Source organism: Ictalurus furcatus, chromosome 20 (genome assembly GCF_023375685.1).
Source record: "Ictalurus furcatus strain D&B chromosome 20, Billie_1.0, whole genome shotgun sequence".
Lineage (NCBI taxonomy): Eukaryota > Metazoa > Chordata > Actinopteri > Siluriformes > Ictaluridae > Ictalurus > Ictalurus furcatus.
The window spans coordinates 16,046,186-16,071,002 of NC_071274.1; the positions used below are offsets into that span (position 1 = coordinate 16,046,186).

The 24,817-nt window shown below is 39.1% G+C and overlaps 1 protein-coding gene across 1 annotated transcript in view; it reads left to right on the forward strand.

The window, feature by feature from the left end:
* LOC128624378 (receptor-type tyrosine-protein phosphatase S-like) overlaps positions 1 to 24,817 on the forward strand; it is a 151,546-nt gene that overhangs the window by 114,452 nt on the left and 12,277 nt on the right. Inside the window, exons 12-21 of the mRNA XM_053651992.1 lie at positions 6,720 to 6,814; positions 8,332 to 8,585; positions 10,878 to 10,965; positions 13,709 to 13,924; positions 15,489 to 15,646; positions 17,211 to 17,222; positions 17,608 to 17,720; positions 19,842 to 19,939; positions 20,368 to 20,491; positions 24,293 to 24,468. Coding sequence (XP_053507967.1) covers positions 6,720 to 6,814; positions 8,332 to 8,585; positions 10,878 to 10,965; positions 13,709 to 13,924; positions 15,489 to 15,646; positions 17,211 to 17,222; positions 17,608 to 17,720; positions 19,842 to 19,939; positions 20,368 to 20,491; positions 24,293 to 24,468 — 1,334 coding nt within the window. The remainder of the gene's footprint in view (positions 1 to 6,719; positions 6,815 to 8,331; positions 8,586 to 10,877; positions 10,966 to 13,708; positions 13,925 to 15,488; positions 15,647 to 17,210; positions 17,223 to 17,607; positions 17,721 to 19,841; positions 19,940 to 20,367; positions 20,492 to 24,292; positions 24,469 to 24,817) is intronic.

Genomic DNA, 24,817 nt, shown 5'->3' on the forward strand with positions numbered 1-24,817 from the left:
TTATGGAATTATTATACCTTTTGGAATTGGTCTCATCAGACCATAGCACATTTTGCCACATGGTTTGACGTGATTTATTTTAGTTTAGATTGGATGTTGTTTTGTGAGAAAGGGCTTTTGTCTAACCACCCTACCCCATCGCCTAGATATGTGAAGAATATGAGAGATTGTTGTCACATGTGCAGAGTAATCAGTACTTGTCAGATATTCCTGCAGCTCCTTTAATGTTGCTGTAGGTCTCTTCGCAGCCTCCCTGGTAAGATTATGTCTTCTCTTTTGGTAAATTTTGGAGGGACATCCTGTTCTTCATAATGTCACTGTGGTGCCCCATTTTCTCCATTTGTTGATGCCTTCACGGTGTTCCATGGTACATTTAATGTTTTGGAAATTCTTTTATTCACCCGTTCGATATCTTTCAACATTGAGATCAGCTTCAGCAGTCAGATGAAATCAAGAAGATGTGAAGAAAATCCCCTTTATTTGGGGTTAATCAGAATAATTTAATTGATAACAGCTGTATGATAATAACTTTTGAATATGCGCTTGAACGTGATTGGTTCATTCTGAACACTGCCACACCCACAATTATAAAAGGGTGTACACCTTGTTTGCAACCAGTTTATTGTAAGTTTTTTATTTTTTCCTATTTTTCCCTATAATGTTTCTGATTGTTTTTCACTTTATTTTTATACATTGTAATTTCGTATTGAAGATGAAAAATTTCTGTCATGATTTTTCTTAGTTTCAATTTTTTTCCATCACAAAAACTTGCCATTTTAACAGGGGTGTGTAGACTCTTTATATCCACTGCATGTGTGTGTATGTGTGTGTATATATATATATATATATATATATATATATATATATATATATATGTGTGTGTGTGTGTTTGTGTGTGTATTACATAAACTTGGTTATGAAATCTTCTCACAAAGGCTTCACTGCCCTACACTTGATTGTGAATGTGCTGTCTCTATGCTGAGACAGATCAACCTGAGCTGGCACTCTTCAGACCATCGCTGTGAAGTTCATTAGAGCAAGTTCTCCCTCTGCACAAGTGCTTGTACTGTACACTGCACTCCACTGCTCCAATCGAATATTTAATGCCAGCTGACACACAGGAACTATCAGCTCAGTTGAAAGAAGATCAGAAAAAAACTTTTTTATTTTTAAATGACTTGATTCTGAAAAACATTAATATAGGTTTTCCACTGTGTTAATGAAATGCTTGTGGACTATTAAAGCTGCAGTTTGTTTTTGCTTTTTATTTTCCATAACCATAATCATTCTACAATTTTGAATATATGTTATTATAACTATGATTCACAATATGCAGTACAATGGATCAGGCTAGTTTCTTTTTTTCAGACCCTTATTTACAGTTTCCAGCCTTGAAATCGTCTGGGTTACGCATGTAACCCTGTTCGGCCAGCCATGCCCCTGTTGATGGAGCCTCTGTGGGGAAACATACTCTAACTTCGAGGCTCACGCGTGGTGTCAGGCGGCTGAGGCCGGTCCGCAGGCCGCGCATACCTTCCTGGGACCTTTCTGTGGTCCTGGAAGGTCTGTCAGCGGCCCCGCTTGAGCCCTTAGAGTCAGCCTCTGAGAAGCTTCTGACTCTAAAGGTAGCTCTTCTGCTGGCCCTGACATCTCTCAAGCGAGTAGGAGATCTACAAGCTCTCTCTGTTGCCCCTTCCTGCCTTGACTTTGCTCCTAGATTAGCCAAGGCCTTCCTGTATCCTAGGCCGGATTATATTCCTAAAGTGCCTACATCGGCTGCCCACCCTGTGGTGTTGCAGGCTTTCTGCCCTCCTCCATTCCCCACACCGGAACAAGAGCGAATGCACCTGCTGTGTCCAGTAAGGGCTCTCTGTACTTACGTCCACTGCTCTGGCCAGTGGCGTAAGTTGGAGCAGCTGCTGGTCTGCTTTGGCTTCGACAGTAGAGGTGATGCTGTGTCGAAGCAGCGCATCTCTAATTGGATAGTGGAAGCAATCTCTATTGCTTATTCCTTATGTCTCTGGGCATAAGGGCTCATTCCACTAGGGCGGTTGCCTCCGTGAAGGCTTTGTCCAAAGGGGTATCCTTACAGGATGCGTCTGCTGCTGCAGGGTGGTCTACGTCACACACATTCATTCGTTATTACGGCCTGGATATTCATTCCACCCCGGGCTCAGGTGTCTTGCAATGACCCTCGGGCTTGGGTCTTTTTGAACAGGCCGTACCCTCGATATGACGGAGTGGGTATTCACGTTCCCATAGTGTTATGCTAAACGCAACGTCGAAGTTCCCTTTGAAAGGGAACGTCTGGCTTACGCATGTAACCCTGTTCCCTGAGAAGGGAATGAGACGTTGCGTAGCTTAGTCATACCAGGGCAGGCCTGTGAATTGCGTCTTCGCTTCAGATAATAGAGGCTGTTGGCGCGGTTCACAGGTGCCATATTTATATTACGCGACGCGCTTAATTGCCACATCACCTGATCATGGCGGGCCTATAAATAGGCATGATTTTACACAAGCTTCAGATGCCGGTTGCGCTCGAGAGGCGCTCCCCATAGTGTTATGCTAAACGTAACGTCGAAGTTCCCTTTGAAAGGGAACAGAACAATGCTTCAGTGTCTTTTTCTCTAAAAGGCAATTTATGAGGCTTACGTAGTTACAGCAGAGTAGATGGGATCACCTGGGGGATAAGCAAAGACTTGACAATCTTTTCATTACAATTGGCAGCAGAGAGTCCTAGACCGTCCCTTTAAAATAATGCCCAAACTTCACTTGTACCCAACACATACAGTACATTGGAGGCGAATTGCTGCTATAGACCAGGGGAGACAATCCTTTAAATGTCGTAATCTAAAATGCAGCAATGAACCAAATATGAGGCACATTATTCATTTTTATTTTGTGTTTATTTATTTATTTATTTATTTTTAAGGTTCGCCAGACAAGTTCACAAGAGCATCTGGTTGAGACAAGAGGTATCCTGTGGGACTCAACACAAAGTCGTATGAGCTACAGGTTTTTACTTTTATGCGGGCATGAGTGAGCAGTCAAATATGAAGGTCACGGAACAACCAAAGACCACATTCATTAACATGAAAGTACATTTGGTGCATGCATGGTGCTGCATGAAGCAGTCACTGCATCCTTAGTGAATGCCTGATCAAGGTCATGGTGGTTTAAATTAGGCTACTAGTTTGTTTATACTAGTTTGTTAATACTCATTTTTGGTCGTCTAATAGCTAAGGATCCCGGGTTCGATCCTGGGCATGGAACCAACCCACTGGGGGTTGCACAAGCCAGTGTACTCTCATTGAAGGTCCCAAGCCTGGTTAAAATGGGAGGGTTGCATCAGGAAGGGCATCCAGCGTAAAAACCTGTGTCAAATCAAATATTCGGTGCAATGTTCCAATGTTCAACTGTGGTAAGCCCTAATGGGAGCAGCTGAATGACAACAGAATCAAGTAATTCATACAAAAATATATAGGCAGGTATAAACAATAAATAATAATTGTGCAAGCCTTATATTTAAAAAAAAAAAAAAAATCCTTCATACATATCTAGTTGAGACTGCTATACATCACTAGCTGAGGTTGAGGAACTGTCAAAGACAGAATTCACAGACCATGCTGACTGCTGGCATTTCTACCTCTGGGTTTTTCCCCCCAGAATGTTCCAGTGTTTCTGAGAGTGTAGTGATAGAGTTTATATTTCAATTTTTAAAAATTAAAATAAATAAATAAATAAATAAATAAATAAATAAATAAATAAATAAAAGGTTAGGCTATGCCAATTTCAGGTTTAGATTGAAATATGGATACAGATATACAAAGATAGTGTCAATGCGTTACACAACATAAATAAATCAGTCATATATCTGTCGAGTAAAACTTTTTAACAAAATTGCACAAAGCTGTGATTTAGGACAATACCGATGTCTGACTATGGAGCATAATCTAGGCACCAGTTACAAGCCAGTGATATTATATTGCTAAAATAGTGTGACAGGATGCTCTGCTCAGCGAGCTCTAATACAGACATGTACGTGTTATGTATGTGTTATTGGAAGTAGTCTTAGGAAGCCTGGAGCCTGTCACCACCTACGTAGTAATATAGCAGAGATTCCTGGAACATATACAGTATGTATCACCCACAGTCCTGTACAACTGAATGTGTGAGTGTGAGAGCGTTATGTCACTGAAATGTGTGTGTGTTTCACATGTTGTATGTGTTTCCCACATTTCGTATGTGTGTCAGGCAAGCTTTCTAAAAGTTACTTGCTGTTTCTCCAGTTCAGAAAGCAGTAGAACAAAATATGAAATAGAGTACACAACCTGAACAGCTGCTGAAATCTCATCCAGAGGCACTAGAGCAAGCACACACAGGAAATTGCCTTTTGATTATTTTGTAAGGACTCCTATACTGTCAGTATTAGTTCCTCTGTTGCACACGTTTATAATCCTCTTCAAGTTTTGCATGGATGGAGGTTCCTCTACTCTTTTCCTTTGTTTTTTTTTTTAAATCTCATACTTGGATTGCAAGCGCCACAGGTGGACCATAGACATTTCTAGACATATAATGTTCAAATAATTTTTTTTAAATCTGTAATTTACAGTATTGCTATGCAATGGTTCTGGCTCTTTACGTCATGTCTGGCTTCTGTTAGCCCCTAAATTAGCTCCGCCCCTAACCAATAGCTCTGCTATTTGTTCCTAAAGCTGTTGTACATAGAATTATTTGTTTATTTATTTATTTATTTTTAATTATTATTATTTTGTTACAACTGAAAACAAAGGCTCTAGAATTGGCCTTAGGTATGAAAGAGCGTGTGATGTGCATGGTACTCTGTGATGGATTGACATCCCATTCAGGGTTTATTTATGGCTCGTGCCCAGTCTCTGGATCCACTGCAACCCTGAGGACAAAGGTCTTACTGTAAAATGAAGGAATGAAAACTAAAGCATTGTGAAGTCAGGGGAGAAAAATATATTTTAAAACTAGGACTCCAGCTTTAGAAATAACAGTAATTCCCAGTCAGAGCTGTTGGCTTTGAATATATATATATATATATATATATATATATATATATATATATATATATATATATATATACATACATACGTGTATATATATATGTATATATATTACATATATATATATATGTAATATATTCCTCCACAGCTGTTCTCACTGTTTTCTGCATGTGAATTATGAAAAGCAATGCAATTTGTGTATTGCATTTCTCACTTGTTTTTGTTTACCGATGTGATTGCTTGTCAGCCATTGAATGGCGCGGTGAAATGCTATGCAGATGGTGTGGATTGCTTTTAAACTTTGATCATGTTCACATTACATTCACATTTAATGCTTAAAAAGCAATCCCCTGCTGGATGTTTTTCACTGAAGAGAGCAAGCAACACATGAGTATCACACTGAAGGTTTTTGCTTTTCAGTGTGGCATGTTTGCGTTGCAGTGTGGCCGCAAGTCTCTGAATGAAAAGCAATTGCGTGTTTGGATTGCGTTCCACCTTTTTTTTCACCGATTGCTTTTCGAACTGGCACGGGAATCTTCTCCATACTCACAGCCTTCTGGTTAATCCGCACACTGGAGAACGCCGCACAACCCTACATCATGAAATGTTCTTCCACAAGTCGCTTACAATAGCATTTTTCCACCAAAGGGGGCAAAATTGCAAAATCTTTCATCCCGTATCTTTTTAAAGAGAACTCGCTTCTCTGGCATGCATCATTTTAACAGAGGAGGTAGGGTTGTATGTGGGGAATGGGAAGAGCTTGTTTTCAAACACGATTCTTTGTTTTCTTTGATCCCATCCACCAGGGGACACTTTGGGTACAACAACGGAACCTTCCTACCCATTGTTTACTGCACTTCTCTGGGATGCCTCTGGATTACGGAGAAGCAGGAAATATCCAGGAACCAATTCAGAAAAGATGCAGGAATCCAGCGATGCCATCCACAAGCTGATTGGTGGACGATGTAAGGATTCACGTTCACAAAAGCAAATGGAAATCTGTTAGACTGGAAGAATCACCTCCACCTCCTTCACTGCCTTCCTCCACTTTCAACCCTTACCCAGCAACACAATTAATGTTGCCCTCACTTGAACGGAGCAGCGAATGTGAGAATGATATGCTTACAAGTAGGCAAGTAAAAGTCAGTAAGTCGTGTGGGTGTTGATTGCAGAGGTAAGTGGATGTAACAGCCGTGTATTTAACAGAGCATCTCACAGTAAGTCACGGAACGCTTTTGCACTCATTCATCCTTGCTAATTCAATAGTTTGCTTGCTGATTTCACGAATTCCTCTCAACTCCCGTCCATTCCCACTCCAGTTTGTTATGTGGCACAAAACTTGGTTCATTCCACTTACATATAAGTTCTCACTGTTTGAATGTCCATGTTCATCTCTCTGCTCTTCATGAGGAACACAGGAATCTAGGCCAGCTCTCTCTGGAACACTGCCACGGTGACATACGCGGCCCTTCATAACCAGCCAACTGTTATCGTCACGCTCACCTTCTCTCTTTCCCAGAATTCCCTACACAGCCTTCCACTGATTAAAGGAACAGCAGGAAGAAGCCCACACACCACCCTGATCTCTGTGCTTCGATATTGCCTCTGCCTTTAATACAAATGTGTCACCTTATGATGAATAGTCAGAATTTTTAATAATGGGATGATTGTTCTTGTGTGTTTCAACAGATGTGCCCAGGAACTTCTCTGTGAATCTGGCGACCAAGACAAGCGTGTTGCTGACGTGGGAGTTTCCGGAGAGCAGCTCTCCCTACCGCTTTACTGTGAGTGTTACCAAGATGTCACTCAGCAACACACAGCTTGGTGTAGAAATGAAAGCATTCACACTGAGATGTTTAACTGTGTAACAGCTAGTATGTGCTCTATATATAAACTGGAACTTTTTTTTTCTCGAGACAAAGTCCTATTTGGAACTCAGTAAGAGCAATGCGAATGGGAAACTTGTTTGCTTAACTATCCATTACTTTTGTGCATCTGGAAGCAATTTTCATCTATCTAGTCTAGATAAAATGCTACAGGGACTCAGCTTTTTATGGTATGAACCATGATTATAGTGGTTGAGATAGTTTTGGGTTTTTTTTTATTTCCTTTAAGCTCACCTAGAATTAATTCTTGTTTAAGATCTGTTGGGTACAGACCTTAAAATGCTATATATTAGGGTTGTCACGATACCATGAACATATCTTACAATACTATACCAGCTGAAGTATCACAATACCAAGTAGTATCATGATACCATGCCATAGTGTGTTCATTCATAATTCAAATCTACAAAATGAACGTAAATTGCAGAAATACATAGATATAAATGAAAACAGACAAACCAGATTTTCTTCTGAATACTTTATTCATGAGAATGAATTTTTGGAAAAACTTTTGGAAAAACTCAAGAACCATCTTACAGTTGGCAAGCAACTAATTCAATGTGCCACATATTGAACACAATATTAGGAATAAATCACTGAATTAAGAAACAAACTCCAAAAACATCATAAAATTGAGAACGTTAGCTCGTGTACTAGCAAACACGGCTATTTTAGTATTTTACACAACAGCGGTTAGCGTAACATTAGCTCACTTACTAGCAAACATGCAATGAAAATGAGATTTAAAAAATAAAAATTCACCAACATTTGTGTATTCTGCAAAAGCAGTGGGATGTGTCGTTTTAGTAAAAATAGCATTAACTGCCACACATACAACACTATTTATGGTACTGCTAGTAATACAGTGGCATCAGTGGTATTTTGAAGCTTTAGTATCACGATACTTCCGTAGTACCAGTATACCATGCAACCCAACTATATTTAATGCTAAATATTACATTGTACTATTCCATTGTCAAAATTCTGAAAATCTGATTTAGGACTGCATGATATGGACACACAGACACACACACTCACACACACACACACACACACAGAAAATCTATGTGGAATCTCTTTGATTTTCAGGATGCTCATGAAGCAAAATATAAAAATGATGCTTTGTTTGAAGCATCATTGCATATTGTGAGCTTCTATTATATCAGTAGTGCAAAAGGCAATATATTGTGCAGCTTCAGTCTGTTTAGTGCCTCAGTGTCTTTTCACTTCAACCCGATTCACACATAGAACACGGCTAGCCACGTATAGCAAAATGTGGATGTTGATCCTAGTATCACTGGTCTGTTTGGTGGTTCTGACAAAGCAGCTACAGCCTGTTATAGCATCTCTATGATTGTTAAAAAACAAAAGCAAAAAAAATGGATGATATGAAGATAATCTAAATGGCTCCTCAGGTGGAGTACAACCGTCAGAAGATGGAGGTGGATGCTCGATTGAGGAAGGCCGTGATCCCCAACCTGATGCCGGACACCAGCTATGATTTTAAAATCACCAGTCCCGAGGGCAACCTGGGAGGCCTGAGACACCGCATCCATGCCAAAACCTCACCTCCCATGGTCATCAATCGGCCTGAGATCGATCACAGCCGCGACACTGAGACCACCGTCACCATCATACTGCCGTCACTGGACACCAGGAACAATGTTAGGTGAGTGTTACACACACACACACACACACACACACACAATCTACACACACGCCTTTCTGCACATGCATATGCAAATACACATAGTTTTGGTGACAATTAATTAATTTGGAGGAGGTGCCAGATAATAAAAAAGTTATTTAGACATATTATCATTGAGCTGTGTTGTTACTCGAATGTACTTGTCACTTACGGTGGTTTCCTGTCTTTTGTAGGTCACACATCTTGTGAGGATATATTAGTAATTGACACCTTGTTAGTTTAATTCATTTTAGTATGCAGTTATCCTTGTTTTTTTTTTTGTTTTGTTTTGTCTTTTTAAATGAAATTTAATGTAATGAAATTATTTAAAAATCAGTTGATTTTTATGCTCAATATTATTATAGACGTAGAATTTAAACTGCACTGAAATCTCCAAAAGAATCTGCTATGACTGGGCTATGTGAAAATATGATAAGAATATTGTGATATATTAGCATCACGATACAGTTCTGAGGACAATGGGTATGAACAGGTGTCAATGCTTTTATAACTCTATTGTCACTTACTCTAACTGATTGGACATTAAAATCTATTTTTTGCACCATTTTTTCAAATGTTGTACTTTATAAACATTATATTTGTAGTTTTACATAACATGGCTCCACTAGTTTGTCATATCATGATACATAGTATATATAGTGAAGATGATATATGGGCCATATCGCTCACCCCTAATTTCTACTAATTGCTTTAAACAGATGTAGATCATTGGATTAAATTGTGGAACCAAAAACGTGGTTTGCTTTTTAATCAGTGTGAAAAGAGAGAAGTTTGGAAAGCACCCATAGAATTAACTGCATTTTAACTTGATAACAGAGCTAACATTAATATTAGCTCAAATCAGATCCTTCTAATCACTTCCTCATCACCTATCTGCCTCATCACCTATCACCTAACTGCACAACGATATTAAGAAGGAGAATTTCACCTTGCAGTATATAGCTCCTTTCTTATAATCTTACAATAGTTAACTGTCAGGCTACTTACTATCTATCTGTACCAAAAATAAATACTCAGAATTACACGGCTTACACGACGTCCTCACCTGCTTAATTCCTAAAACCTGTCAAGCATTTTCGCTGTAATTGGGTTAGACTATTTTGTAATTTTGGACTTACCAAATGTTTTTATAAAACTGTATCATGCCGTTAGTAGAGACAGGATGTAAATGCATGAACTCTGTATATGTTTTACTGAAGTAAAGTCAAGCAAAGATTATCCATAATCAGAAAGTAGGAAAATAGGCAAGGGTCTAAACTAGGAGAATACATAACAAGGAAATCAGGGCTTCACAACATACAAGTCAATGCAGAGGATATAAAAAGGCAAGCTAATCAAGAGCAAACACAAAACAGGTGAACACAATCAGGCAACAAACCAATGACAAGACAGAGGTGGAGACAGGACTAGAACAGAAACCAAATAAATACAAGCACATGGCAACATGAAAAACATTGCAAATGTGTTATAGTGTCAAATTTCTTTATAGGAAAGTGAGTTATATTAAAGCATGAACATGTACCCAACCAGATAATTATATAATGAATGCAAGTTACACAGCTTTGACCTACAGATCAAATCACGGCCTAATGTTTGACTACAGCCTGGTTATGCGTGATTTACATATAAATCATGCATAACCGCATGTGTACAAACACATCTCCATTACACACACAAATACACACGGTGATATTGAATCACACATCCATTTACATATATCAACCACACGCTCCATCCCAGCCACTAGCTCACACTCACACTTACGGATTACATCCAGTTTCTCAGTATGTTAATAATTCAGACCCCCAGTCAGTTTGTATTGCTCAGTTGTCTGTCTTGTGAAGCTCGCAGTCACACTGCAGGAATAAAATAAATAAATAAATGCTGCACCAGCATTTCCATCTGCAACCCAAACCTCACTGAATGGCCATCTCGTACAGTACACACACACACACACACACACACACCTCATACTGCACTCCTGTTTCTCAGGCCACAGAATTGCACAGGTTAGTGTTTTCCCCCACAGGCTTGACCAATGATAAATTGCTGTGTTGAATATAGTATTAAATTCACCTGTATGCGCCAATGGCTTGTGTATCTGCTGGTGTGGAACCTGCCATTACGATCAGCAGCTCCTCAGGGAGTTCAGTGCTGAAAACATTCATTAGCAGACGCCATTGCTCTGCTGTATCCCTAGTTAATGAAAGGTTTGACAAGCCGGCTCACACTGCTGTCTCTCTGTACTCACAGGAATATCTATGTGGTGGTGGTTCCACTGAAGAGAGGCCGAGGAGGGAACCGACATCTAAAGAGCCCAGATGAAATGGACTTGGAAGAGGTATACTGCAAGACCGCCACTACTGTCAATCTCAGGAGAAATTTGGCTATTTCTACAGTCCGGTGCAAAAGTTTGCATCCCCCATAGGTTTGGATTGTTAAAAAAAAAAGGGAAATTTACCTCTTTTTTACAATTTATCTCCAAAATAAAATGAAATGTGGGGGTACAGAGGTGGACAAATGATGGAGTGTCACATCTCAATGCTGTAGCTCAAGCTACTCATTCTGAATCCCACCTGCTGCTGCTTTACACGAATCAGCCAAGGCGCAATATAGTTGACAGTAAAACTGTTTTTACTTAGCCAGATTAATCAGCATGCAGGACAGATGATCTTTCCAGACTGAGGATGAACACTGATGAACCAAAGCAAAAAAGAGTCCATCACACCATTGTTAAATATATGTATTGGAGAAAATAAAGTTTCTAGCTAGACTCAAAAATACTTCTTATGTGTGATGCAAGGACAGAGCACCACATCTTAAAGCCAAAATGGCAGCAAATGATTTTTTTTGTAGATGAAGCCAACAATATATGCTACTGTACATGACCATATTCTTGGTCGTGTTCCTTAGTCTGTATTAAAGCACTTACAGGAACTAGCAAATACTTCAATACATTACTAGCTAGCACTTTGTAGCCTAATTGGTTTCTCAGCAACTAAAACATGGAACTAGAAAGCACTTTGGAGCTTAAACTTGTCTATTGGGCAAGAAAATTGAATTGATCATTTGTCTGCTTCTGAGAGAGTACACTGCAACATGACATCAATCTAATACATAAGGCAAGTCCAACAGAAAAATTGTTTGAGAGAGAGGAAAATAAAGACAGAAGTCAGTATTTAGATGCTCTCGGTCTCCAGACCTGATTTGCAAGAGGCACTCAGTGTATGACATCTGGCAGTTAAAACAGATATGTCATGTACAACTGAAGGCAAATATTTATATTATATTTTATCAGTGGAATTATAGAATGAACAAGCACATTCTTTGTATAAATAGTTTTCTAGGATGTACTGAACTTACATTATTATGCAAAGTCTAGATTTCTATAAAAAGAAAAGGTATTAAGCCAGCACCCTGTAGCTTCAGAGCAAATGTCAGTAATAAAATCTGTTGGCTTGCCTGCTGGGTAAACAGAATCCTGCCTTAATGTACTGGTACTAAAACATTGTTAACATTTATGACATTATAGCACCTGTAACAATTTGCAGAAATGCTATTTTGATAGACTTGAGGTTCAGAATAGGTTTATGGAAAGTTTATTAGTGTACCTGCTTGTGTTTTTTTTTTTTTAATGCAAATGCTTTAGATTGCCTTGTGCTTTAATGTATTGTCATTAATAGTAGTCCTACATTAGTGTCATTACTGTTACAAGTTCTAGTTAAGTTATTGCTCTATATGCATGTGCAATACAGTTTACTAAAATAACCAGTTTAGTCTTTATGTATATGTACAGGTTGTTTTTCTTTACTGAAATGAAGTGCTAGAAAAGGCTAAATAATTGCACGTGCTACTTTAATTTGAAAACTGGCATCTTGTTAATAATCATCAGTTTAGATTCCACATTGCACTGAACACGTTGAAACATGAACATCCACATTGAAATATGAAAATCTGGATTTCTATGAAAGATTTATTAAGCCAAAACCCTGTAGCTTCTGAGCAAATGTCAGTGGTGAAACACGTCAGCATTCCTGGTGGGTAAACACCTCTGACTTTTTGTATGCTCACTATAGGAGTGTGGCATTTGTGTCATTACAGTCAGTAGAGCTGGAGTACAGCTTGAGTCATAGGTGTGGCCTAAAAAAATTCCCAGAATAGGTTTCAACTGCCATTGTTGGAAAAACAAGTTCACCAAACCACTATGCTTTTGCTCCATATTCATTGGGCACTCTCGAGTCTTCTACCACACTGACTTCAAGTTATGTTTCTGATGGAACTTGGCCTGCGGGTGAAAATCCTCCATCTGGGCAGCAGTATATTGAGCCTGAGTGATGAGGGCACTCAGCAGAGTTAAGTGTGGGGCTTGCATTAGCTGCTGCTGGGGGACTTTGAGCTGTCGGCTGTCCAAGTCTGGAGGAAATAATAAGTGAAGGGACATAATGCAGAGGTGTGAACTTTAGCTTGTGTGTACATTCCAAACAAACACGTAAGTTAGAGCGAGATGGGGAGAGACAGGTTTGTGGATGATGACAGACTGACAGAGAAGATAACAGGCAGTAGTCACTAAGTAATGCACAAGAACTATCAATAAGACTAGGCACAGAGTAACCAAAAGAGCTCAACACAGAACAGGTGCACACATCAGGGTAACAAGCCAAGGATGATACAGAGGTGGAGACAGGACTGAAAACAAAACAAATGCACATGGCAAAACATTAACAAAAGAACATGGAGAACTAAACACACTCAGTACCATGTGCTGAGAAGGGTAATTCATGACATCACAGATTTAAGACACGTATCATTTTTTTTCTTACCTTTCATATATGGTCAAATGATTTTTAGTGCATTATGCAATTAAAGTGGACACTAAACACCTGCAGGCCTACAGTGTGCATTTGACTAAAATGGACTACCAAATTACAAGCACTTTGGCAACATCAAATCCACTAATGATTGTGAAAATGAAAGAAAATGTGTTTCTGTTGCATTTACATAATATTCAACCATAAATTCATTACTTGTTTTTTTTTCATACCTTGTTAGTGATAAAATGTTTCCAATTGAGTGTCCTCTTTTAGCTGTTGAAGGACATTAGCCAGAAGCAGCATGACCCACGGCAGAGGCAAGTGGACTTGCGTCGTGCCTACATCACCGCCCGCTTCACTCCCTCCACCCTGCCTGCATTCTTCACTCTTGGGGACCAGCTGGACTATGGTGGCTTTGATAACCGTGCTCTGGAGTCTGGCCAGGAGTACGTCTTCTTTATCCTCGCTGAACTCAACTCCACCACTGGGGTAAGAGGCTGCAGCTGAGCAAGCGAGTTTTTTGAGCTCTTTATGGTAATGTAACCTCTATGTGTGTCCATGAAATCCACCATCACTCTTGTATTTCTCCATCACTATATTGTGTGAAATGTTGCTTGCTATAAGAAACGTCAGTCCTTTTCTATGGCTGAATCTCAAATAGCATTGTATTGGGCACTGTGTAGTGTCTACAGTGTCATTGTTTTATACCCTACAGTATGTAGTAAGCATAATTAGTGAATAGGTTTTCATTTTGCATAAAGTCCTACCCTGGATGTTAGGCACTTAAGTCAGAGATTATGTCTTTGTTCTTTGTGCGCAAAAGAACCAACCAGACTGAGTTTCTCTTGTTAGCCATAAAACATAAAACATTTTTTAAAATGATTATCTGTTTTAGTTTTCAGCGGTTCTAGTTTAAACGACTCTGTTTTTTGTGTTTCTTAGTAAGATCCTGTGATTGGCTGTACTGCAGCCTACCAGCAATATCTAAATCATCATTCATTACATTACTAATAAAGATGGCAAAAAGATTGTTCTATATAACATATGATAATGCACACAGTGCACCAGGCAGCAGGACAGACAAATTTAAGTTAGTTTGTTGATACTAAAGTGTAGATTTGAAAGCACGAAATGATGTATTAACAAGTCTGATTCACGAAACCATCGTATGACATCGATCAGCTGCATGGACCCTGCCCACTAGTGTTTGTCTTTGCATCCCATATGCATAATTTATGCAGGTATTGCAGCTAAGAGCCTATAAAAGCAATGCATTCAGCAGGCTTGATTTATGAAAGGAAGAGCCAAACAAAATGGTTGAGATAAAGCTGTTTGTTTGTCCAAGGTTACTGCAAATACAAAGACAGTTATGGAAGTGTGCTCTGATTTTTTACATAACTGTCTAAGGCTATAATCGGATAGAAAACTGAATCATTTTCCAACCTTACCTGCAAACCTTATAGCTAGGTTTTCATTCATTTTAGCAGTCGAATAGGTTTAACCGGTCAGATTTAATTGAAGCTTTATTTATAAATGTTTCCATCTTGAACAAATATACAAAGATGTAAGATATAAAAAAGAAATTCATCTTTGTGGTCCATCTTGTATGCAAGTTCACCTGTCACTCAGCTGAAGGACTAATGAGCTGAAAAACATCCATCTTCACACATTTATAAATGAAATGTTGACACTTTTTAGTGTGAGGCTCCCATATGTGCAATCATGATTATCAACATTATTCTACTCTATTTGCTGTAATTATTGATGACATTGCGTCAGATTAAAAACTGCAAACCAAGCACTTTTTCAGGTTGTTAAAATGTGACTCAACTTTAGACACGAGTTTGCTCATGCAGATACGGCAAAAATGAAAATGATGACTAAGGAAACTGTCGTTTTGCTATCAGCTTTGACTATACGCAACTTTGATTCATAAAGCCCAATGTCTTTAGTTTCTCTGGGGAATGAAATCTCTGAACAGCGCAACAGCTATGCTCTAGAGACAACATTAATCTCATTCCGCCGTGTAACACTGCTGTGTTTGTGTGTTCAGAAGATGTTCGTTGCCAGCCCCTACACTGACCCGGTCATTGCACCTGACTCAGACCCCCAGCCTCTGGATGCTGGAGATGGCCTCATCTGGGTGGTTGGACCTGTCCTGGCTGTAGTCTTCATCATCTGCATCGTCATCGCTATTCTGCTGTACAAGAAGTGAGTGACGATCATTTGTAGTATTTAGGCATCACTTTATTGTTTCCTGTTTCACTGTAATACAGTAAAATAATTTAGACTTATTTCCATATATATATAGTTTAGGAAAAAGTTGTATTTTATTTTGTAAGTTATACACAGTTATGCTTTGATAACAGTATAGATACTAGGGGTCTAACTTAAAGACATTATTTGTATCTGTAAATATTTAGCGCTCCAATCATCCATGTAATTTTTATTTTTTTTATCAAATACAAATCCTACCACTATACCTCCAGAGACACACTGGGAAAATGATGTGTGAATTCTGGCTCTGTTTCTCAACCTCAGCTACATCGCTCAAGTAGCTGGCCTTAACTAGACATATATTATTTTTATTTTTATTTTTTTTTAGTTACTAGTAGGGTCATTTAAACCACATTGACCCTGACCAGGCAGTTACTAAGGATGAATGAATGGTGTATTTTTATGTTAAAGACCTATAGTTCTCTTTGTCCCGTGAGCTTCATACCTGAATGCTTGCTTACAGCCAACAGAAAGTAAAAACCTCCTATTTATTGTGTACATGTGAACTGTTCTGGGAACCTTTCTTTATTTCTATCTGTTTAGAACACATTATCTGTTCGTTCCATATAATGAATTCATATTTCTTTACATCCCTAATAGATCCTTATTTATACAGATGTCTCCAGATGTTAGTAGATTTATAAATGATGATGAATGTAGCTCTGCAAAATATGTGAGAATATGTGTAAAATATCTTACAGGCTTGCTTTCCATACATAGAAGGTGTAGTGATTGAAGAAAGGAAAGGGAAAGAGGAAAATGACGATGGGTAATAGGACCACTATTACACACTGCCAGAGTAATGGGGAGAATGTTAAAGAAGTGATTAAATATGTAACAGGGTGGTATTTTGGTAGTGGAGAGAATAGTATCCGAGTAAAAAAAAAAAAGAGATTAAATGATAACAGGAGATAATGGGATAGCTGCCAACCGATTTTTCTATTCAGAGTGCCAAAATCCTGCAAGCCGCGATGCAAAGTGAAGCAGCTTATAAAGAAGTGAACAATAAAGCTAGATGGAATTTAAAGCAATCCCAGCAGTCAGGTTCACTCACTGAGGAGTATCTGTCTGTATTTGCTTAGTTGGAGAACATTCGCTCAGAGAGGGAGATACAGTCTGCCAAACTGCAGACACGCCATGACCTTGGCTCATTAGACCTCCATTTTGGCATGTAAATCCCTCACTGAGCCATACCCCCATCTCGGCCCATCCATTTAGTCCGGAAGCATTCTCATCCCCGGGGGAAAGGAGTTAAACGCTCCCCGATGAAACGTACAGTTATCTGGAGGAGGTGTCATGTAGCCTGTGCATACAAATGCAAAATATTGATTATTTTTTGTCTTTTTTTCCCCCTTGTTCTTTCTCTTCCTATCCCACCCTCTCACCCTCCTGAATTGCCTGCCTCTCGCTCCTTCTTAATCTCTTCCTCTGCTTCATCTTCCTGTCTTTCCCTGACTCTCCCTCTCATATTTCACATGGCCCTCTCTGGGGACATCAGCAAACCAGACAGGTAAGCCTGTGCTGGCCTGTAAAATTCCCAGCAGAACATTACAGTATTTATTCTAACGGTGTGTGTGTGTGTGTGTGTGTGGGTGGGGGGGGGGGGTCTCAAATAACAATACCGAAACCTGCTAATGAGGGAACTTTATGGCTAATAATAGCTGAATTGGCTTTCTGTTATATAACGTTTAGCAGTTGGCTGCTAGAACCCCTATTAAGTGCTGGTTTAGACTTGTAGAATGGACATATTGATTTCTGTGTCTTGAGTCTAGTTAAGCTCCTGAATTTGTTCACGGGTGTTTTGTGTGCGTGTGTGTGTGTGTGTGTGTGTGTGTGTGTGTGGTGTGTGTGTTTCTGTTTGTGTGTGTGTGGGTGTGTTTGTTTCTGCTAATTAGCAAGCGCAAAGACTCCGAGCCTGGCACCAAGTGTTTACTGAACAACGTTGAAATGATGGCTCATCACCCCACCGACCCTGTCGAGATGAGACGCATGAACTTCCAGACACCAGGCTCGTAAACACACGCACATTTAATACACACACGCAAACATATACACACAAATATATACAAACATCTCTCTCTCTCTCTCTCTCTCTCTCTCTCTCTCTCTTTCTCTGACCCTGTACATATGTGGTGGGAACAGTGCACCTTTATGTGGATGTATTGGTGAAAATGAAGTATGCCCTGCAGGGTCGTCCAGAAGATAAAACAGGGAACAAAAACAGCAGAGAATCTGTGTTAGATGTTGTCCTATACAGGATAGAAAGAAGGCTAAACGGGAGAGATACAGACAGGACTAGATAGGGAAAAGACGGGCAGAAAATGAAGAGCAGAGAACCTCCCCATTTTATTTCTGTATGACCTTTAAAGTTGGCACATAAGCATTAATTGATACTCGACACAAATAGATATTTCTACCATGGCGTATTAAACCCTCTCCTTTGCAGAAATATTCTCTGATTCACAGAGGACATGACTAACAGCTGCTTCGGCTTCCCAAACCCCCCCCCCCTCCATTTTCTTTTTTTTTTACCCTAAATGTTTGCATTCGCAATTATTTATATGCAATTAAAATAATTTATATGTTCAGTTTTTCACAAAAAGTTAAGTGTTCAAACAGTATTCCAAACTAATCTTTATCCACAGCATCTGTAGTGTAATGTGTGATTACCACAGATATTGACATGGGGGGGGACCTGTTTATAAGGCAAAATCCTAAGTAAGATCATAAGCTGTGCTCACATTGTGCATCACATGTCACATTGATTATCACAACCTTATACCAGAACAAAATCTATGGAGCGTTTCACTGTGAATGACCTGACATGACTGTCACTGATCTACAGTCGGGGCTAGAAAGAAATTAGCCCAGACTTGCTTACTGTGCTGGCATACTGTGTATGTTTACTTATTGTTTACCATTATTGGTGCTGTTGCATTTCGTTCCACGAAAGTCCAAAATAATCTGCTTAAGACATTAAGACAAGCCTTATGTTGATGCCTTTTTGTCTTTGAAAACAGGGTAGCTTAGCCCTGGTAGACCATTTAGCCGTGATTTCACCGGGAGCTCCAGGCTACTGCAATACATCTAAACAAATGACATAACTTGCTATAGAACATACACAAAAACCACTCTTGATCACAAATTCAGATGTTTTCCCACTTAAAGTATAATATTTTGCCAATTTGGCAATGTGCATAAAATGCATCCCTGCAGTGTATTACTGCCTATTAGTGTCTGAATGAGCCTAAAAAACATTGTTCCTCACAATTTTTACTGCCTTAAAGTGTTTAAAGTGCCTTAAAGTGTAGCGACATTAAAAATAAATGATGCCACCACTGAGTTCCGTTTGGGATGAGAAAATTGCACTGTATGTAGTTTTTTTCTTTCAAACACTACAGCAATAGAGCAAAGAGTGATTACAGTTAAGTGCTTTCCTAAAGGTTTTGTGGTGTCTACGCATAATCAAGCTGAATTTGAGATGTTAATGTGGTTATGGTGATAACACGTAACACCAAATTCTTCCATCTGAAAAAAGCCCTTTCTCTAAAATAAACAATAATGCAAATGAATATCTATAATAATAATAACATAATATAGCTAATCCTTTAAAGTCTAGTGTATTCAGAGTGTACTGTCAGAGTACAACTGCAACACAAGGCCACTGCTGACTATGAAAGAGTGAAACACTTTAGTCACACCAAAGCTAAAATTCAGAATGGTGTTAAATCTACTGCAGTTGGCAAAAACTCCTACTAAAATGATGGCCAAAAAAAAAAGAAGGCTTCATTGATCGTGAACAGGATTTTCCCTCCATCTTACTCTCTCTGTTCATGATTTATTTCCTCTTCTGTTCCTGACAACAAAATGGCCATCGTCTCTGGAGATGCAGACATTTATGATTCAGAACTGTGAAATCACACCTAAATCCTTCCACCAGTGCCCACCCACCACCTTTTCACACACACATATGTACATGTAACCTCCTACACCCATGTTGTTGCCTACACACACACTAATGCATTCACTCACACATCACAGACACGCTAACCCGGCTCATTAGCACAGGTGTTCTTGTGACTAATGGCGATTTTAGTCTGTTCTGATCTTCCCCTTTGACCCCCTGCAGGCATGATGAGTCACCCGCCCATCCCGATCTCCGAGCTGGGAGAACACACAGAGCTTCTGAAGGCCAACGACAACCTCCGGCTCTCCCAGGAGTACGAGGTGACTGATGAGAGGGGGGGGCTATTGAGAATAGAAAGAGAGAGCGACTATGTGTGAGAGAAAAAGAAAATGAGAAAAAAGAACGGATCAAAACGAGGTATAAAACATGAGAGAGAGGACTGAGCGAGGGTGTGAGTATTCAACGGGAAAAGAATGAGAGGGAGTAGAAAAAGAGAGGCGGTCATAAATTTCAAGGTGACCTTGGCGAAGCTCATCAGCCCGTACAGTCATGCTGCTACTCAATGGGAGCCTCTGGAAACAGTGCCTGTTATACAGATGATGTTTTATTGAGGACTAGGGGGAAGCATGTTTATTCATCAGGGAGGAAAAACAGCAATAATTCACATTTCTGTTGCTGTCTGTTCTTTGTGACTTTATGAATATTTCTGCTCTTTTGAAGTTCTTGTTATCTCCCCCTTCTGTTGTAGTCCGTTGATCCCGGGCAGCAGTTCACATGGGAGCACTCGAACCTGGAAGTGAACAAGCCAAAGAACCGCTATGCTAACGTCATTGCCTACGATCATACCAGAGTCATCCTCGCACCAGTGAATGGTACAGCTGAAAGAACTTTGTCTCCTCTTTACACAGCTGTATACTGTATCTATAATAGTGGTAGTAAAGAAATTGCAGTGCAGTACATAAAGTTGTGGACAAAAGTCCTTCATCAGCTGTGCAAGCAAAGTGTTTCTGAAGCTGTAGGAGGTGAAATCAAATTTTCCTACAGGTGAAATGCAATTTTCACTACCTCTTCAGTTATTGTAGTAACCTGCAATCTCGCTGGATTTTTCTTTATATATCACACACAGTCTGTACACTGGCTCTGCATTTTTTTTCATAAGAAAAGCCACACCTTCCCAAATTTAATGGCTTTTTAAATTCCCAAATCATTATGTCATCCAACATGTTTTTTTTGTAACATGTAGTAGCTATAGGCATGACACAAGTGTGTAAAGAAACAGGCGAGGGTTTAAACCAGGAAGCACTACTAGAAACCAAAGGGAACGCATGAACAAGAAACAAGGCTCACAAGGTATACACACAATAAGTCTTCACAATGAGACGTAAACACAACAGGCTAAAGAGATTTAAAGAGATACTGATCTAAGGGTTTAACACAGAAGACCTGGACACAATCAGGAAACACACCAATGACAGGACGGGGGCGGGGACAGGAGCAAAACAAACACGCATGTAGAGAACTCAAAACTTCATAACTTAAATTACACTATTGATTATTCATTGATTATTTTCATGTAGAAGCATGCGCCATCGGCTACCTATCTCCATAGGTGTAGTAATGTGTAAAGGAATGATTCATGACTGTTTGTTTATTTGTTTTGGATGGTATTTTATATACAAAAAAATTACAGTGGCTTTCATGATGGAAAAAATGTTAACAACATGCAGTCCTCTCTGAAAGTATTGGAACAGCAAGGCCAATTCTATTGTTTTTGCTATACATTGAAGACATTTGGGTTTGAGGTCAAAAGATGAATATGAGATGACAGATCAGAATTTCAGCTTTCATTTCCTCATATTTACATCTTGATGTGTTAAACAACTTAGAACGTGGTACCTTTTGTTTGAAAACACCCATTTTTTCAAGTGATTAAAAATATTGGAACATATTACTAATGACTGATAATGATGTGTTTCTTGCTGCCCAGGTGTGCACTGTTAAATTGATTGTTTAAACAATTAATAGCTCTGAATGTCTACTCTTGCTTTGAGCCATAGGATTCACCTGTGAAGACATTTGTTGGATAAAAAAAGGATAAACCAACATGAAGAACAGAGAGCTGTCTATGGGAGAAAAGTAAAATTCTGGACTCAAGATTAAGCTCTACCAAAGTGATGGAAAGGCCAAAGTGTGGAGAAAGAAAGGATCCAAAACATAGAAGCTCATGGTGTGATGGCTTGGGCTTGCATGGCTACTTCTGGAATGGACTCACTAATCTTTATTGATGATGTCACTCATGATCATAGCAGCAGAATGAATTCAGGAGTTTACAGGAACATTTTGTCCCAAAATAAACAACTGAAAGAGGCTGTGGTAAAAGCCTGGAAAAGCATAATCAAAACAAGAAATCAACAATTTGGTGATGTCAGTGATTGGAAGTGAGGGATTTGCAACCAAATATTAAGTGTTATTTACTTTAATTTACTTCAAGACTTCTCTGTTCCTATACTTTGTTCACCTAAAAATTGAGTGGTCTGATACAAAAGGTTCTATGTTTTGTATTGTTTTACACATCGTGATGTAAATACCAGGAAATGAAAGCAGAAATTCTGATCTGTTGTCTCATGTCCATCTTTTGATCTCAAATCCAAATGTCTTTGGTGTATAGCGCAAACAAATGAATTGGCCTTGCCGTTCCACCAGTTTCCTGGAAGACTGTATACAGTAAATTTAGATCCAGGGTCAGGAAGTCATAATTACTGAACCACATCTTTTTTTCTGATTCCTTTTGGCTCACCAAACAGCCATGTGTCTGTGCATGTATGTGGACTAATTAGATTCTCTGCAGCACACACCCTAATTAACAATAGGCAGTATCACTGAGCTCGGGTCAGTTCCTGTTCGAATTGTTAGATCGTTTAAACATCATGCAACCAGAAAAAAATAGCATTAGTATAAGCTAGGAAGATGGTTGAAAATAAAATGATGACAAATGATCCTATCCAGAGTGAATGAACTGAGAAAATTGCATTTGTGGGGAAATATCAGTGTGTAAATATGCCTAATTATGTCATTAAAAAAAAATCTAAGGCCCTTAATTATTCTCAGTTGCTTTCAGCATTTAATCCATAGTATAATGGCTTGAATGCATAATTTGGTTTGTGGTTTAATTAAATAAAGAGAGTACAAAAGAAATGTACAGCTTCTTCAAGAGGCTGCCACCTGGTGTTCATTGTTATTAACGTTCAAAAATACAGTGTCAAAGAATTTCCTAAGATAAATGCACTACATTCTTCTGTATTTAAAAGAAAAATCCTCACTCACCTATTAATCTTTATAATAAACACGTGAGATTTATTTATTTATTTATTTATTTATTTATTTATTTATTTATTTATTTTTTAGTTTAAACTAATTCCATCAACATCAACAGTTTCTTACATTACCCACAATGCAATTAGTGGCATGCTGATAGTGATGCCGATAGGATTTAGCCTCTGCTTGATCTCTATCTAAAGAGAGTGATGCAGCAGTGCTTTAGTCCTTTAGTCTGTCCAATCCTCTCACCTCCTCAGCTGTATACTCTATTCAGACAGCTCAGCTTTCAAAGCTTCAGATTTCATGTAATGCATCATCGTGCCTGTTATCACGTGGATCGCTAACTAGCCGGGCTGAGTCGAGTCGCGGGCATAACTATGTATTGAACGTTGCAGGGAAAATGTTTTGTTTTTCAGAACAGCGAAATTGGACCATTATCACTTGGTGGTTGAAATTTCTTCTCCTATTAAATGCCATTGTCAGTGAACTAGCAGAATGACACACAGCGCTAGCTTCTCACAGAAAACACAAAAACACAGTCCCAACCAGCAGATTAACATCAGAATTGCTAGGAGCATCATAAAAACTATATATTTCAATATAAACACATTTAATGTGCTTCAGTGTGGAGTTTTACTTGAAGCATGTCTATTATTGTTTGAAGCACGTTTTTTGCTTCATTTAGGAGAGAATTACTGTAGATCTACTTAATACCCTGCTTCACTGATGTGCACGGTGAAATATTAGGTCATTTCTTAGCACTGATTTGTGCGTTTTGGATTTACGGATGCTAATACACATTTTATTACCGGTCTTGTCGGATTGCCATAAAGGCCATCCTTATTTGCGTTGCTGTAATGGGAACAGTTTAAATTTTGCCTCCAATAGTGCAGATAACCACAGTATTATTGCTTGCCCATTCGCTGCTCTACTACAGGCCCCTCTCTAAAGCACTACCATTGAGTTTGAGTGCTGTGAATTTACATTACAGAACCACTAGCAGTGAAAGTTTTGTGCACAAACTGGTGCTGGCTTTGGATTAAAGAAGGTCCATGTGCATATGCCTGATAAGAAACACTGTATTTATCTTAAGCTCCCACCTTTTATTAAGTGGTTGTCTGGCTAAATACAGACTCAGATGGGACTGGGTTGTTATAGGAGTTCTCTCTAACCCACCTCACAGCTAATCCTAGACTCAAGCCGCTCTTTTTATCATTCAGGGAAGTCACCGAGTGAGCCATTTTGAATTGCTGCGGAAGAGAGAGGGGTTTTAATTGAATAGCAAGGAAGTGACTCAGATGTATATATTTAAGCAAATATTCACACCACTAATGCCTCTTGCTTGTCTATTTCAGGCATTATAGGTAGCGACTACATCAACGCAAACTATATTGATGGCTACAGGAAGCAGAATGCGTACATCGCCACTCAGGGCCCGCTGCTAGAGACGTTCGGAGACTTCTGGAGGATGGTGTGGGAGCAGAGAGCTGCTTCCATAGTTATGATGACTAAACTGGAGGAGAAATCACGGGTAAGAGTCTTTTAAGTGGGTGTGGAAGTGGAAGTGTGGCATGTGAGCGTGAGAGCAACCCATATTTATGCTAGTGTAACAGAAAGTGTAACTTTAGGTGTTTCTGTGTGGGTATGTGTGTATGAGAGAGAGTTTTACTGTAATGTGTAAAAGATAATGAGAGATGAGGTGTGAAATGCAACATCTGTTTTTGTTAGCAATGTGTCTAAAGGCGCTGTCAATTTATTTTCATGATTAGCTTCTTACTATTAGCTGTGGCTGTGGTGAATTTATTAGCCAGATGGGGGTTTTTTTTGTGTTTTGTTTGGTTTTTAGTTAAGTGATCTCTCTGGTCTTTGTGCCTGAGGTT